The 17,270-nt window shown below is 40.9% G+C and overlaps 1 protein-coding gene across 1 annotated transcript in view; it reads right to left on the bottom strand.

The window, feature by feature from the left end:
* The window catches only part of Zyg11b (zyg-11 family member B, cell cycle regulator), a 65,015-nt gene that overhangs the window by 38,989 nt on the left and 8,756 nt on the right, over positions 1-17,270 (bottom strand). Inside the window, exons 2-3 of the mRNA XM_057783764.1 lie at positions 10,395-10,560; positions 3,218-3,972 (exon numbers count right to left, since the gene is read on the bottom strand). Coding sequence (XP_057639747.1) covers positions 3,218-3,972; positions 10,395-10,560 — 921 coding nt within the window. The remainder of the gene's footprint in view (positions 1-3,217; positions 3,973-10,394; positions 10,561-17,270) is intronic.

The following is a 17,270-nucleotide window of genomic DNA, read 5'->3' as shown; positions in this document are numbered from 1 at the left end:
CTCTCTCTCTCTCTCTCTCTCTCACACACACACACACACACACACACACTCTCTTTCTCCCCCCCCCGCAACAATAATAATAATAATAATGTAGTCCTGGCTGTCCTGGAACTCACTCTGTAGACCAGGCAGGCCTCAAACTCAGAGATCCGCCTGTCTCTGCCTCTTGAGTGTTGGGATTACAGGTGTGCATCACTATGCCCTACCTATAATAAATCTTAAAAAGACATTCAAAAAAATTTTTTACCTTTATTTTTTGAGAGTATATGTGCCATGGCATGTATATAGAGGTTAGAGGGCAATTTTAAGGAGTCAGGCTGATGGTCTGAGGTCAGTTCCGGGCACCAACATGATGTAGAAGATAAATGATACCTGATAAGCTCCACACATGTGCAGCAAGCATGCACACCCTCCCCAATAAATAAATGTAACAAAAATTAAGACATTAAAAAACGTACAAAATAAAATACAATAAACAAAACTAAGACAAAAGAATAATTGCAGGGCTGGAGAGATAGCTCAGCAGTTAAGAGCACTGGCTGTTCTTTCAGAGACCTGGTTCAACTCCCAGCACCCACATGGCAGCTCACAACTGTCTGTAACCCTGTTCCAGAGGATCCAATGCCCTCATACAGACATGCATGCATGCAAAACACCAATGCATATGAAATAAAAATAAATAAATCATTAAAAAGTTTTGTTTTGTTTTTTTCTGGTTTTTCGAGACATCTTTGGAGTCTGTCCTGGAACTTGCTTTGTAGAACAGGCTGGCCTCGAACTCACAGAGATCCACCTCCTCTGCTTCTGAATGCTGAGATTAAAGGCATGTGCCACCACCACCTGGCCATAAGAAAGTTTTCTAAAAAAAGAACAGTTGATTCTTAAACTTTTGGGTAAGATTAATTATAGAAATAAAATACAAATTTGCAGGGCTATAGCATAGAACACTGTAACAGCAGAAGCCTTAAAAATGAGGGAAAACACAGTAAAAGAAAACAAGAAAAAAATAAAATAAAACAAACAAGGTAAGTATGATATCCTAAAAGCTAAGTTTAATAAAGCAAAAGTACTACAAGGAGAAAAGCAACGTAACTGTCAAATACCTCTCTGGGTAGAATAGGATCAAGTATGAGAATCAACTTTGGGTTTAGGAGATGCCAAGGAATTCTTCAGAGTCACAGCTTGGTTGATAAGGTAAGCCTTGGGAGTTAGGCGGCCAACAAATGGAAGACCTTACTTGTGAAGTGCAAGACTAGGAAACGAGTGATGAAAAAGCCATTGAAGGAATTCTGTGGTCGGAAAACCAGCTACGGTGTAAAGAAAACCCAGGAAAAGCCAAACCAAGACTTATTTCAGTAGAGGTAGGCAGGCAGAGTAGGAAGCACACACACGTCAGATTCAAACTGTCCAATGCACAGAACAGGTTCTAAGATCAGCTGGCTATCACTCCTAGAAAATCATTTCTGGGGCTGGAGAGATGGCCTTGCAGTTAAGAGCACTGGCTACTGCTCTTCCAGAGGACCTGAGTTCAATTCCCAACACCCACATAGCAGCTCGAAACTGTATGGAATTCCAGTCCTAAGAGATGTGATGCCCTCTTCAGGCACAGGCACACAAATGGTACACATACATCCGGGCAACGCATTTGTACACACAAAATAAAAAGAATGTCTTTTGGGACAGGGTATGGTGGCATACAGCTTTAATCCCGGCACTCTATAGGTAAAGGCAGAAAGAAGGATCACTGTAAATTCGAAGTCAGTCCCTCCACATAGTGAGTTTCAGTCCAGGCAGGGCTACAAAACTAACTAAAAACAAAACAAAAACAAACAAAACACAAGAAAAGAAAAAGAAAAACCATTTTCTTAACTAGGTATGGTGACTCACATCTGTAATCCCAACACCCAGGAATCTGAAGCAAGAGGACTATGGAGACACCAAAATAAGTAATGCTTATGAAAGTACAATAAATACAACAGGAGCTTAGAAACACCTGCTCCATAGAAATACTGGGAAAGTATATTGGCTGTTTCTTGGATCCATTACTTGGCCTTATAGCCAAAAGACAAGCTAAACTCATGGTAACGCAAAACAGAAATAACCATTTTAGACATGACTCTTAGCAATTACACTAAATTGAGTTTTTGTTTTGTTTTGTTTTTGAAGACAGAGTTTTGGTGTCCTGGAACTCATTCTGTAGACCATGCTGGCCTTGACGTCAGAGATCATCTGCCTGCCTCTGCCTCCTGAGTGCTGGATTAAAAGCAAACACCAGCACCACCCATATAAATTGGATAAATTCTGACAAAAGAGACAGGCAATCTCAGTTCTTTCCCTTCAACCTGTCTTATTTTGAGCTGTCAAATCAGTAGTCAAAGAAACATCAACCTTTGTACATACCTGAATAAAGAAGGTCTAAGGAGCCTTTGTCTGTTTTGAGTCAGTTATGTAGACTTGACTTGCTTGGTCCTTGCTATGTAGCTCAGGCTAGCCTCAAAACCTCTGTCTCAGTCTCCTATGCTACTATTACAGACATGAAATGCCATGCCTTATTTTTTAAAGTATTTTTAAATTATTTACTTATGTGTATGATTTTATCCACATGTATGTCTAAAGGCTGTAAATGCTATAAGACATCAGATCCTCTAGAACTAGTTACGGATGGTTGTGAGCTGCCATGTGGGTGTGCTGGGGGTTGAATGAGGCCAGGTCTTCTGCAAGTATAGCCAGGGCTCTTAACTGCTTAGCCATCTATCTCTCCAGTCCAAATGTTTTAAAACATTATTACTATTGTTGCTGTTGTTATTAATATTATTTGTGACAGGGTCTAAGTACTCTTAGCTAGTATGGAACTCAGTATGTATACCAGGCTGGACTCAAATTCTGAAATCTGCCTGCCTCTGTCTCCAGAGTACTGGGATTAGAGGTAAGCACTCTAACAAATGAACCCCATCCACAGGCCCCACTGGACATTTTTGAGACAGGGTCTTACTATGTAGCCCTTGCTACCTGGAACACACAGAAATTCACCTCCCTCTGCCTCCATGAGTATGCTTGGCCCTGCTGGACTTTTATTTGATACTACTAGCCTAAAGTAAGCCTTTCCACTATATGATGATTTTCCATGCCTTGTTTCATATAATAGACAGTTATCCTAGTGAGATCTTGTGGAAGTAAACAATTGACCATCAGACAAAATACATTTTTAAGATCTAACCTTCAAATGTCCTTTGCCCGTAAGGAATTCAGAGTAACCAGCATCTGTGGCCAGCAAACCTACAAACTGCATGCTGGGCCGCTGCTGTATAAAGGCTTCAACAGCTTTGTCTGTCACATGCTTCCTCCCTGAAACATCCAGGGAGACAAGATTAGGCAAAATGTCCTTTTGCTCTAACAGTCGCAGGGCTATGTCTGATGTGAACTGTTTATCATCTGAGATGTCAAGATGATTCAGATGTCTTAGTTCCCGAACAACATCAAGGATCTGGGTAGTAGTCATTTTTAAACATTTCAAATGGTGCATGGTGAGAGACTTGAGTCGGTCTTTGCAGGCCAGCAGGGCAGTGATATCTGTGATTGAGGTGTTAGAAATATCCAGGCTTTCCAGTCTAGGCAAGGAAGCAACTTCAGCCAGATCTTCATTGTAGAAGAGGACATTAGTGATGCTCAGAGCTCGAAGACCAGAAAGTCGGCTGAAACACCGCTCATACGGATCCTCGAGGGACAAAGTTAATGAGTTTAGTACTAAGCACTGAAGATTTTGCTGGATCCACTTGTTACTGCCAAGGCCACTTATGATGTCTGTGATAGTGATGTCGGCGTTCACACCCGTGGCATCAAGTTCTACTAACTTATGGTGGCAGAAGGCTTTCCGGAAAGCAACAGCGGAAATCTTTGCTTTGCGAATGCAAGCTCGCTTTAGGCGCATCTGATTACCCCTGAAAATTCCCACAGTTCCATCATTCAGCAGACCTGGGGGAAAATAAGCAGTATTTTAACTTAAAAACAAAACAAAGAAGCAAACAAAAAACAGTCAAAGAATAGCAAATATTTCCACCACATTTTAAGTTTCTAACATAATTCCATGTAGCTGTATTACACTTGATACAATTCTGTGAGATGAAGATACTATTACTTAGACTGAGATTCAAAAGGAGACTTTCCAAGATTATGGAGCTGGTAATAGCAAATAGAGATTCCCAACACCTGGTTGTCTTCACTCTATGAGACACACAGGCAGCTGTGATCCCCAGTACTTCCTTACAATTAGATATACCACATATAGTCAAGGGGCTGTAGGCTTAAGCACCCGAGTGTCAACTATGATTCCACACACTCTCTTCTCCTTCTGGGACAAAGGAGAAGCTTCAAGTTCTAGAGAGATTGTATTATGAGGGCTGAGTGTCTATCAATCTGGATACTAATGTAACTAAAGAAAGGGAATCTTCAATGGACCTTGCAGAGTTTATATATGAGCAAGGTTTAAACTTTACACTAACATATTGATACCAATATATTTCTAGACTATCTTTTAAATTCACAATACATTATTACATATATAGACATACACACAATATATTTAGTAGATATAATGGCTAGAATTCATTGTTAAACTATTAGTCAGATCTGGGGATGATGGCACATACCTTGATTCCCAGCACTCAGGAGGCAGACGCAGGCAGATCTCTGAGTTCGAGGCCAGCTTGATCTACACAGCCAGTACTGCATAGAAACCCTGCCTCAAAACAAACAAAAAGCAAAAAATCCACTAGCCAGATCTGAAACCTTTTTATTTTGGTTTAGTGTTTTTGAAGCTGTTGTTTTGTAGATGGGTATCTGTGTTTACCAGACCTGGCTGCCCAAAACTTGCTTTGTAGATCAGGCTGGCCTAAAACTCACAGAGATCCACCTGCCTCTGCTTCCCCACTGCTGGGATTTAAGACGTGTGCCACCACACCCCGTGTGGCTTAGTTCTTAAATTTTTAGAAATTGTACTTATTTATTCATGTGTGTGCACATGTCTGCACATGGCATGGCATAAGTGTGGAGGTCAGAGGACAACTCTGTGGAGTTCGTTCTTTCCTTCTACATGGATCCTCAGAATAGAACTCAGGTCTTAGGCTTGGCAGTGGTGCTATTTATCTAGGGAGTCATTGGGTCAGCGTCTGGGGTTTTGTTTGTTTTTGAGACACAGTCTCACACTGTATCTCTGACGGGCCTCAAACTTGTAGACAGTGCATGAAACACTGGCCAGGCAGTGGTGGCGTATGACTTTAATCCCAGCACTTGGGAGGCAGAGGCAAGTGGATCTCTGTGAGTTCAAGGCCAGCTACAGGACAGCCAGAGCTACACTAAGAAACCCTGTCTTGGGGGGAAAAAAGAAAAGATCTGGGAATGGTAGTACACACATGTGATCCCAGTACTGGGAGACTGAAGCAAGGAGATCATTTTGAGTTCATTACTTGTTAAACCCTCTGCCTCAAACACACACACACACACACACACACACACACACTTAAAAGTAGAATAAAGTTTTTTCCTAAAGAAAGAGGGATAAACAAACAAATGAAGAAATTATAGTACAAACGCAAAAAAAAAAAAAAAAGGAGCAAAGTAAAAGCCTCTTAGAAATGCTGGGCCGTGGCAGTGCACACCTTTAGTCCCAGCACTCAGCAGGCAGAGGTGAAAAGATCACTTGTGTTTGAGGCCAGCCCGGTCTACAGAGCTAGTTCTAGGACAGCCAGGGCTACACAGAGAAACCCTGCCTCGAAACAAAAAAGGAAATGACCTATCAGACAACAGTGCTACAGAATATGACACTATGGAGCCATATCTCAAAAATATTACATATTAAACAATACCTACTAAGAAAGAAGTAAAAGCCATACCTATAAAATGTACTCTAAGAACAGTCTGTGGGCCGGGCGGTGGTGGCGCATGCCTTTAATCCCAGCACTCCGGAGGCAGAGGCAGGCGGATCTCTGGGAGTTCGAGACCAGCCTGGTCTACAAGAGCTAGTTCCAGGACAGGCTCCAAAAAAACCAGAGAAACCCTGTCTTGAAAAACCAAAAAAAAAAAAAAAAAAAAAGAACGGTCTGTGGCTATAGCATTTGGAGCAAGATAAATCAATACCATGGGGTTTAAAGACAAAATTTTATGGTCATATCAGTTAGTTTATACTAACAATGCCATTCAAGCTGCCAGACAGTTATTATCAAATCAGAACTAAGGCAATTTTGTCTAAGAGCTGTTGTTAAGTGGAGGAGCTCTTACCCAGCATATTCAAAATTTAATTATTGTAAGACATTCAAAAGTCTTCATGAAACTTGTCATGTTGAACAAAAAGTGACTCAAGCAACCAACAGGGTATTAATAGTTCAGCAACTAATTGACACCCAGAGTTGCAATAACATGCCCTTTCTTATCAATGCACCTGCAACCTGCTAACCCTATACACACCTGCACTCAGCTGCATATACGCCTGCTTTAACAATAAAGACTAGTCTTCTTAGCAATCCCTAGATAACACCTGTTTCTACTCAAACATGTCGTGAGATGCATCCAGTATCTAGACCTATTCAGCCTGGACAGGTTGTAGGTACGTAACCATCAAGACAAACTGTGTCCTGAGAGACCTTTGTTGTTGTTAATGTTTGCTTGTTTTTTTGTTTTTCAAAACAAGGTTTCTCTTTGTAACGCTCCAGCTGTCTGGGAACTCTCTCTTTAGACCATGCTAGCCTCAGACTCACAGAGATCCTCTTGCTTTGCCTTCTGAATGCTGGGATCAAAGGTATGTGCCACCACTGCCAGGCAGTCTGAAAGTTCTTTCAGGAAGAATCCCTCACTTACTATCTTATGCTTAGACATAATTGGGCATGCACATGATTAAAATCAGTTGCATCAGCTGGGTGGTGGTGGCGCACGACTCCAAAGTTACATAGAGAAACCCTGTTTCAAAAAAAAAAAAAAAAATCAGCTGCTAAGGGATGTGTAGTAGACAAAAGGCAGTACAACAACCCTGTCAATCAACACAGATGGGGCTGGAGAGATAGCTCAGAGGTTAAGTGCATTGCCTGCTCTTCCAAAGGTCCTGAGTTCAATTCCCAGCAACCACATGGTGGCTCACAACCATCTGTAATGGCATACAGACAGAATATTGTATACATAATAAATATTAAAAAAAAATCAACACAGATAACCCCCCTCACTCACATCTATAACCAGCTCTGCTTCCACTGAACTCCATAAAGTAAAGCCCCAAACAGTAACAAACAAGACCATTCAGTACTTTCCCACTCAGGTGGTCCCACCTCTCTTGGTAGTGTATCTGTGTATCTAAAACTTGAACTTTTTATTTTGCTATAATGAATCTTACTGATTTTTTGTTGTTGTTGTTTTGTTTTGTTTTTCAAGACAGGGTTTCTCTGTGGCTTTGGAGCCTGTCCTGGAACTAGCTCTTGTGTCCAGGCTGGCCTCGAACTCCCAGAGATCCACCTGCCTCTGCCTCCCAAGTGCTGGAATTAAAGGCATGCACCACCATCACCCGGTGAATCTTACTGATTTACTTTTTGTGTGTACATCTTTTTCAAGTTATGTCGACAAGGTACCACAAACTGGAAGAAAAAAAAAAAACTATGCTAGAGCTCAGTGGACTAAGAACACTTGCTCTTGCAGAGGACCTGCATTCAATACCCAGTATCCAAACAGTGGCTCACATCTATCTGTAACTCCAGTTTCAGGGAGGCCAACAATCCTGCTCTTGCCTCTGCAGGCATCAAGCACACAAGTGAAGTACAGCAACAGCAAAGCTGGGTGGTGGTGAAGCACGCCTTTATCCCAGCACTAAGGAGACAAAAGTAGGCAGATCTCTGAGTTCAAGGCCAACCTGGTCTACAGGATGAGCTCCAGAACAGTTAGTCAGGACTGCACAGAGAAACCCTGTCTCCAAAACCCAAAAACAAATAAATTTTAAAAACCTAGCAACAGAAAAGAAACTAATATAACACAAAACTGAAACTTTTTTTTTTTTTTTTGGAGATAGGTTTTCATGTAGTCCAGACTGAACTCAAACTCTCTGTAGCTGAGGAAGACCTTGAACTGCTGATTCTCCTGTTCCGGCCTCCCAAGTGTTACAGGCATGTGCCAATGCATCTAGCTTTTATTTACTTTATTTCTGGAGTGTATCTGCATGTTATTCTGTACATGTGGGGTAAGTCAGGTTTTCCTTTCACCATATGGGCCTGTGGAGTTGAACTAAGGTCATCAGCTTTGGCAGCAAGTACCTTTACCCACTAAGCTATTTCAGGAGCCCATCACACCTGGCTTTTTATTTATTTTTAATTTTTTAAATTGTTTTTAACTGAGCTATATATTTTTGTCTATTCCTCTCCCTTTTCCCAGGGGCCCCATGCTCCCAATTTACTCAGGAGATTTTGTCTTTTTCTACTTCCCATGTAGATTAGATCCATGTATGTCTCTCTTAGAGTTCTCACTGTTGTCTAGGTTCTCTGGGATTGTGAACTGTAGGCTGGTTTTTCTTTGATTTATGTCTAAAAGCCACTTATGAGTGAGTACATATTTGTCTGGGTCTGGGTTACCTCACTCAATATGATGTTTTCTAGATCCATCTATTTGCCTGCAAATTTCAAGATGTCATTATTTTTTCCTGCAGTGTAGTACTCCATTGAGTAAATGTACCACATTTTCCTTATCCATTCTTCGGTCAAGGGGCATTTAGGTTGTTTCCAGGTTCTGGCTATGACAAACAAAGCTGCTATGAACATAGTTGAGCACATGTCCTTGTAGTATGATTGAGCATCCTTTGGGTATAGACCCAAAAGTGGTATTGCTGGATCTTGAGGAAAGTTGTTTCCTAATTTTCTGAGAAATCGCCATACTGAAATCCAAAGTGGCTGTATCGGTTTGCACTCCCACCAGCAATGCAGGAGTATTCCCTTTACCCCACATCCTCTCCAGCATAAGTTGTCATACTTTTAAAACAAATTTTGAGACTGTACATGCTGAGCATGATCACTGAGAAATACTGGTATTACACAATCTCTTAAATTGTTGCACAGCATTGTAAGCGACTTACTTTTAATATATATTACTTATTGATAGTTATTCTGGTTCCTGTGTCAGAATGCGAGTTAAGCAATTCAGTGAAAAATAATCAAATATAGAGGTTTTCTTTTCTAAATTATACCAAATAACTCAATTACGGCTCCATTTTCTTATTCTTCTTTGGGATGCATAATATACATTCACACCTAACAATATTTTTCTTTCTTTTTTACTTTAATATGGGTGGGGGTAAAAAAGTACATGCAGAGGCCAGAGGAGATTTTCCAGTCTTCTGTTGTTAGTCTTCTATTTTTCTTAGTCTTCTTCCTGTGCAGCAGGGTCTCTTACTGAACCTGGAGCGAATGGTTCTTCTAAGTATTTACTTTAAATCAGGGTGGCAACAGTAATCCTTTTGTCTTCATTCCTTACCAAGTGCTGGGTGTAGCCACACCTGGCTTCTCGTATGATACTGGGGATCCTAATGCTGAAGTACTTTGTGCTGTTGAAGTCCTTTACCCACTGAGCCACCTCCAGCACCCAACAGTATTTTTCATACACATGTATGTGAAGCAGAGGCAGACGATCTCTTGACTTTGAGGCCAGTTTGGTCTACAGACTGAGTTCCAGGACAGCCAGGACTACACAGAGAAACCCTGTCTCAAGAACAAAACAAACAAACAAAACAACAACAACAGAAAAGAGTCAAGACCAGAAACCAGTTTTTTCATAATAGTATGATTCTCCCACTGTCAAGAGAAGATGTAAGGTATTTCTGTACCTGTTGACGTCTATGTAGAAATACTGTAGTTAGAAAAGTTCCTTTTGCTATAAGAATCACTTTTTAGGTGTTGGAGAAACGGCTCAGTGTTTAAGAGCATTTGACATTTCTATAGAGGGTCAGTGCTCAGATCCCAACCCACAAATACTCACAACCGTCCCTAACTCCAGTTCCAAGGGATCTGACACCTTCTTCTGATCTCCATGGGCACCAGGAACGTACATGATGCATATACATACAGGCAGCCAGAACACTCATCCACATAAAATAAATAAATCTAAATATGTGTGTGTGGGTGTGTGTCTATTTTAAAAAATTACTTCTTAAATCAAAAAAGAAAAATAATGGTTTGCCTAGACTGGAAAGGAAAAAAAAAACATTAAATCTGAAACAAAAACAGGTCAAAAGTAACTGAATTCCTTTTCCTAGAATCAGGCTCATCTGACTTTTTCTACTATTTCTAAGAAAACAATTAAAGGGGCCATAGCAGTATTTTCCAATCCAGTGCCAATTAACAGCACACAATTTGTGTCTTCTATCTTTCATCATTTACCATGAAATGCCATGGTCTGAAGCAGTCGGTCAGCCACCTCCTGTGGAAATACTCCGGGTTCCTGCAGACACAGCGTTCCGTCTTGTCTTGCTGAACAGAACTTCTCAAGGTTAGTGGTCAGGAAACTCAAACAGATGTCAAGTAAGGAATAGGGAGATGCTTCCTCCTTGGAACACAGGAAAGAACATAAAGGAAACACAAAAGCGAACAAATTAGTTTCCAGAAAAGTGGAGAATAAAACCCTTATTTACTCATTCAATAACTATTTATTGCCTATGAGAGAGACAATAAATACCATGACAGCAACAGATACTGTGTTAGGCAGTAGGACATAGTCTGTAATGTGCATCTCAAAAGAACAGACATCCTGAAACAAATCTCCACAATCCCTTAAGTACTACAAGGGAAACCACACTGGGTACGTGTGAACACCCAGCTGGTTCTAACCAGTCAGAGGCAGATAGGGAAGGCCTCAGAGGAAGGGCAGATTAGCCCTCCCTAAGTCATCACCAGATGACTTAGGAAGCGCTATCAGGTCTTCATAGGCTCTCCCCACACTGAAGACAGCACTCCTTTTTCTTGTCTTTTGAGACAGAGTCTCACTGTGTATCTACCTCTGGCCGGACTAGAACTCAATATGCAGGTGAGGCTGGCTTGGAAATCAGAGATCCACCTGCTTCTACCTCTGGAGTACTAAGACTAAAGGTGAGCATCACCACGCGCAGGCACAAAGCCAAAAATTCTTAAAACTGTTGACTTTCCTATCTGAATCCTTCTGTGCTGTCTATGTCCACTTAGCACACAAACTAGAGTTATCTGAATGGACAGAACCTTAATAGAGAAATGCAGGAAGAAAAGGTTTGTCTTAGCTCACAATTCCAGATTTCAGTACATCACAGGTCAATCAAGGTGTGAGGAGCTTAAAACTGCTCACATCACATCTACAATCAAGAGCAGAGGGACGGGTCATACACATTCAGTACTCAGCTACCTTTCTCGACTCTTACACAGCCCAGGACCCAAAGTCAGAGAACTGAACTGTACCACTAACTTTCAGGCTGAGTATTTCCACATCTGTTAAGGCACCAAGACAGTCCCCCAAACACAAGCCCACAGGCCAACCTAATGTAGACAGTCTGTCACTGAAATTCTTCCCAGGTGATTTTAGAGTGTGTCAAGTTGACAATTAATTAACATCGCATCTCCCTACTCCATCAAATAAGTATTTTTATAGTCTTCCCTTTCACCAGGAGCGTGGGTCCTTTAGAATTTCTGCCTTTATGTGGTGATCTCAGTCAAATTCAAAATGTCATCTACTACTTGAAAGGCTCCTAAGGTTGACAAACCCATCAAGAGACAACAATGGCACTACCTTTTCCTGTACACCTGAAAGATGTTTTTGTTTCATCTGTAAGAAGTACTTTTACAGGCTGGGCAGTGCTGGTGCACACCTTTAATCCCAGCACTTAGGAGGCAGAGGCAGGCAGATCTCTGAGGGCAGCCTGGTCTACAGAGAGAGCTCCAGTACAGCCAGGGCTACACAGAGAAACCCCCCACCCAGAAAAACCTCCCTCCAGAGTCATTTCATTACATTTTTATTTAGCTATTGTGTGTGTGTATGCACGCACACATGTAGGGATGTATAGTGTATATGGGAGCACGTGCCAGCGTACACACGCAGAGGTCAGCACACCTGTGTTAGTCACTGTCCTACTGCTGTGAAGAGACTCCACGGCCAAGGCAACTCTTTAAAAGCATTTGATTGGGGATGGCACATAGGCAGACACGGTGCTGAGAAGTAGCTGTGAGTTCCACATCCTGATCCACAGGCAGAGAGAGAGACAGAGACTCTGGCCTATCCTCAGTGATACACTTCCCCCAACAACCCTTCTAATCCTTCTAAGAGTTGTTTCTCTCTCCACATGGGTCCTAAGGGGTGAACTGAGATCAGGCTTTGTGCCTTTATACACTATGCTACTTTCACAGTCTTGGTTTTGTTAGAGATAGAGTCTCACTCTGAAGTTCAAGTTGTCCTTAATTCATGGCATCTTTCTACCTCTGCCTTCTGAGAACTAACAATCCTGATGTTGAGGTGCCGCCTGGCTTAATGTTGTTATCATTGTTTGTAGTGCTGGGGCTCAAACCCAGGACTTTTTTTATGTCAAGTAAACTATCACTAAGCTATAGCAATCGTTTATTTTCTAAATATTGGATAAGAAATTAGGTAACTTAAAAGATTAGATAACAATTGTTGATAGAAATTATTACTTTATTTTAGAGATTGGGTCTCACTATATTGCTTAAAACTGGCCTAGGGGTCAGCGAAGAGCTTGGCAGGTAAAGGTGCCACCAAGCCTGATAACCCAAGTTTGATTCCTGAAATAATGTGGCAGGAGAGAACTGACTCCCACCACATTCCTCTGTGACCTCCACATTCCCAATGCGGCACTCTTCACTCCTTCCAACTAAATAAATAAATGTAAAAAAGTAATTTTTAATGATTTGTTATTATTGTTATTTTTAGTGATTTGTTATTATTATTATTATTAATGTTTTTTCAAGACAGGGTTTCTCTGGGTAACAACCCTGGCTGCTGTTCTGGAACTAGTTCTGTAGAACAAGTAGGCCTCAAATTCTGGGATCTGCCTGCCTCTGCCTCCCAAGTGTTGTAATTAAAGGTGTGCACCACTGTGTTTGGCTTTTTTTAAGATTTTATTTTTTTATGTTTGTTTTTATCTGTTTGTTTTGTCTACATATATGTACATGTATGACTCATATTCACAGAGATCAAAAGAGGGCATTAGAGCCCCTAGAAGTTACAGGTTGTAGGCTACCATGTGGGTACTGGGGAATGAATTTGGCTCCTCTGCAGCAGCACCAGTGCCTAAATGCTGAACCATTTCTCTAGCCATAAAATTTTTTTTTCAAGCTTTATTTGTTCTTTGTTTATTTAGAGTGTGTGTCCTACAGAGACCAGAAAATTGCATCAGAGCCCCTGGAGCTGGAGTTCGGGGGTTGTGAGCTGCCTGATATGGGTTTAGAAACTAAACTGTTGACCTCTGCCAAGAGCAGTAAAAGCTCTTAACCTGGGAGGGAGGGGAAACCGTGGTTGGTACATAAAATGAATTTTAAAAAACTAAGAGTTCTTAACCTATGACTATTTTCAGTGAGGTGCATGTGTGCACAAACATTCTCGTGTTTGCCTCATTTTTTTTAATGTTCATTGGTGCTTGCCTGCATGTGTGTCTGTGTGAGGATGTTCAAAGTTCTAGAACTGGAGCTACAGGTAGGTGTGAGCTGCCATGTGGGTGCTGGGAATTGAACCCAGGTCCTCTGGAAGAGCAGTCAGTGCTCTTAACTGCTAAGCCATCTCTCCATCCCCATCATTTATTTTAAAGATTTATTTTATCTTTATTGACATGTATGAACATGACACATGTTCGAGGATACCTGAGGAGGCCAGAAGGCGTTGGAGCTGAAATTACAGGTGACTGTCAGCTGCCTGATGTGAGCACTAGGCATGAATTCAGGCCCTCTAGAAGAGCAGCAAACTCTCTTATCCCCTCTGAGCCATCTCTCCAGCCCACATTTCATTAAGGTAAAAAAATAAATTAAATAAATAAATAAATAAATAAATAAATAAATAAATAGATGAAGATTAGGAACTCTATGCAGCCCAAGTGGATATCTAACTTTCAATCTTTCTGCCTAGGTCTCCACAGCCCTAGGCTTATAGGTCTATATCACTATACTTGGCTGTGAAATGCATTTTTGGTTTTTGAGATAGGGTTTCTCTGTGTAACAGCACTGGCTATCCTGGAATTAGCTCCTACAGACCAGACTAGCCTCAAACTCACAGAGATCTGCCTGTCTCTGCCTCTGGAGTGCTGGGATTTAAGGCGTGAAACACTACTGACCATCATGAAATGCATTTTTTATTAACATCTTTTTGAAGGACTAAGTAATATCTTGTACTTGGACTCCAGCTGTCTGGATTAAAATGCCATTTACAAAACTATGTAAACTTATTAAGTAAAGGACTTAGTCTTCCTGTATTTCAGTTCATGATCTAAAAAAAAAATGCATAAAGCAGTTCCTACCTCATGAGACTGTCTGTTGTCAGAAATAAATACACTCTAAATACAGCACTCCTGAAGTAGTGCCCAGCATATACTAACTGCTGAGTCAGTGCTTATTATAGAATGTAAGTTCCACCAGGAAAAAAATGTTTTGTTCACTGATACAGTCATAAGCCTAAAATAACACCTACTACATCATAGCAACAAACGAGCATTAAACAGGGAATCATCAAGCACAAATGTACTGTTAGGTGTACTTCACACCTAGAGAAAGAGATGACACACCCAGAGATATTAAGTCACGGGTTAGAACCGAAAGGTGGACAAGCATCACCGAAGCACACACATACCCATCCTGACTTCCGACCACCATACTTCATAAGAAAGCACTTCTTGGTTCTTTGCAGTGCTAGGGAAGGGACTATACAAGTACAGTGTCACTGAGCTATACCACCCCCCCATTATTCTGTACCAATAATTCCACCAAGTCAGGCTTCTAGAAATAAGCATCCGAGACCAGATGAAACCAAATCCTCTATTCTACCCCTTTCTGACACCTTACAAATGAAGTCAATAAAGTAGTCTCAAGGACATAGGTGATATCATCCTCAATACAGATATTAGGGGCCGAAGAAATGGCTCCACAGTTAAGAGAACTGGCTGCTCTTCCAAGGAACCTGGGGCAACTCACACCTGTCTATAACTCCAGTTCTGGGAATCTGACACCTTCACAGAGACATACATGCAGGTAAAACACCAATGCACATTTTTAAACAAGAATGCAGATATTATGAACTACTGGACGTAGGGTTTTTGTTTGTCTGTCTTTTTGTGCTGGGGCTCAAACCCAAGGTCTTTTGCTTGTTTTTGAGATGGAGTCTCCCACCACAGGCTGAAGTTGAATTCAGAGGCAGCACTCCCCCACCCCCACCCCCAGTGCTGGGATTAAAGGCATGTGACACAATAGCTGGCTCAAACCCAGAATCGTGTCTCCTCCATGCTATTGGAGTGCTCTACTGCTAAGCTATCCCCAGCTGCTTTACTAAAAGAAATCACTAATTACTCTTTAGAAACTCTTAGATTAAAAATTAAATTTTCTGCATGCATAACTTCAGAACCTAGCCAATATGGCAAGTAGTTATGTCCTAAAGGGCAAGGAGGCAGAGTTCTAGCAAAAAAGATTAAGGTCTCAAACAGTAATCAATCCCCTCCCTGCTTCCTTCTTGGGTCATGTAGTAAAGCTATCCTAAGACATAAAAATTTAGGTCAGTAATCACTGAGCATTTATGGATCATACCGAGTGATAACACAGAGATGCCTCAGCATTATTTCCCTCCTAGCCACAAGTCTGAGTTTTAAAGTACAACAGAGTTCACAGATACAGGTTTAATAACGAAAACAGCAGTTATGGGCTTTGCTACTTATTAGTTATATGGTCTAAGGAAAAGCAATTAACTTCTAAGTTTCCTTATCTGAAGAAGTGAAGCTAGACCTCTACCTTGACTATCTCATCAGACAGTAGTTTGGAATAGACGGGATGTGTGTAAAACTAGCTCTAAAATACTAAAGTAAGCTAGTCATGACGGCACACACCTGTAATTCTAGCAAAGGCAAAGTCAAACAGAAGGAATGAAAAGTCAAGGCCACCCTGGGTAACACAGCAGGTTCAAAACCATCTAAAGCTACATAGTGGGTGTAAGTCTCAAACCAAAGGCTACCTATGTAGCACCATGGTAGATCATGTCCCTATTATACAGAATAATTGGATTCAATTCTGATCGTGACAGATAAAATAAAATGCTACAATATTTGAGCTGAGGATAGAGCTAAGTTGTAAAGCCTTTGTCTAGCATTCACAAGGGCCTGGGTTTGATCCTCAGCATTACAAAAATCCAGCCAATCAAGAGCCTTTACGTTATTAGCAAATATGAACACCAGTGAAACAAGAGTCCTTGGTATGAAAAATTTAATTAATACATTCTTCAAATCTAAGAAGTCAAGTTTATGAAAAACTTAAACTCTTTAACAGTAATTACCTTTAATTACCTTTCCTTTAAGGAACAGGAGAGCCAGGCTTAGCATTTGGAAGGGAGAAACAGAATGAGCGGGAGTTCAAGGACGGCATGAGCTACATGAGACTCTAACTCATAAATCAATAAAAAATTACTTTTTTCAAGACAGGGTTTCTTTGTGTAGCCCTGGCTGTCCTGGAACTCTCTTTGTAGACCAAGCTGTCCTGCCTCTGCCTCCGAGAGTTGGGATTAAAGGAGTGCATCTCCACTGCCCAGCTAAAAATTCTTTAAAAGCAACTAAAAATTTAATAAAGTTAGAAAATGCTAATAGTCTAATACTTGACTTTTGCAAGAACTTTGCTTAATGAATAAAGGATTTTATTACATTTATTTTTATTCTGTGGTTTGTATTTAGTAATTCTGTTGTTTTGTGGTCCTAGAACGCTAACCCTGTGCCTTGCACATGCTGAGCAAGTGTGCTAAGATTGAGCTACACTTCAAACCCTGTGTTGTCTGGGCTTTGGGGTTTTGTTTGTTTGGTTGTTTTGTTTTGAGACAGGGCTCACAATGTAATCCAGGCTGGCCTCAAACTCAAGATACTCTTGTACTTTCCAAATATTGGGATTACAAGTGTGTACTGTTTTTAATAATTTCATAAATCCCTAATGGCAGTTTATACGAAACTGAGAATCAGTAAGCAAAATTCTAACACTAACATAAATACGCCCTTCTCCCAACTCCACACTATAGAAAGTGAGGTTAGTATAGAAAATGCACTTAAGTCT

This window comes from Chionomys nivalis, chromosome 11 (genome assembly GCF_950005125.1).
Source record: "Chionomys nivalis chromosome 11, mChiNiv1.1, whole genome shotgun sequence".
Lineage (NCBI taxonomy): Eukaryota > Metazoa > Chordata > Mammalia > Rodentia > Cricetidae > Chionomys > Chionomys nivalis.
Note: the sequence above shows the minus strand (reverse complement) of the source record. Positions and strands in the feature narration are given on the sequence as shown.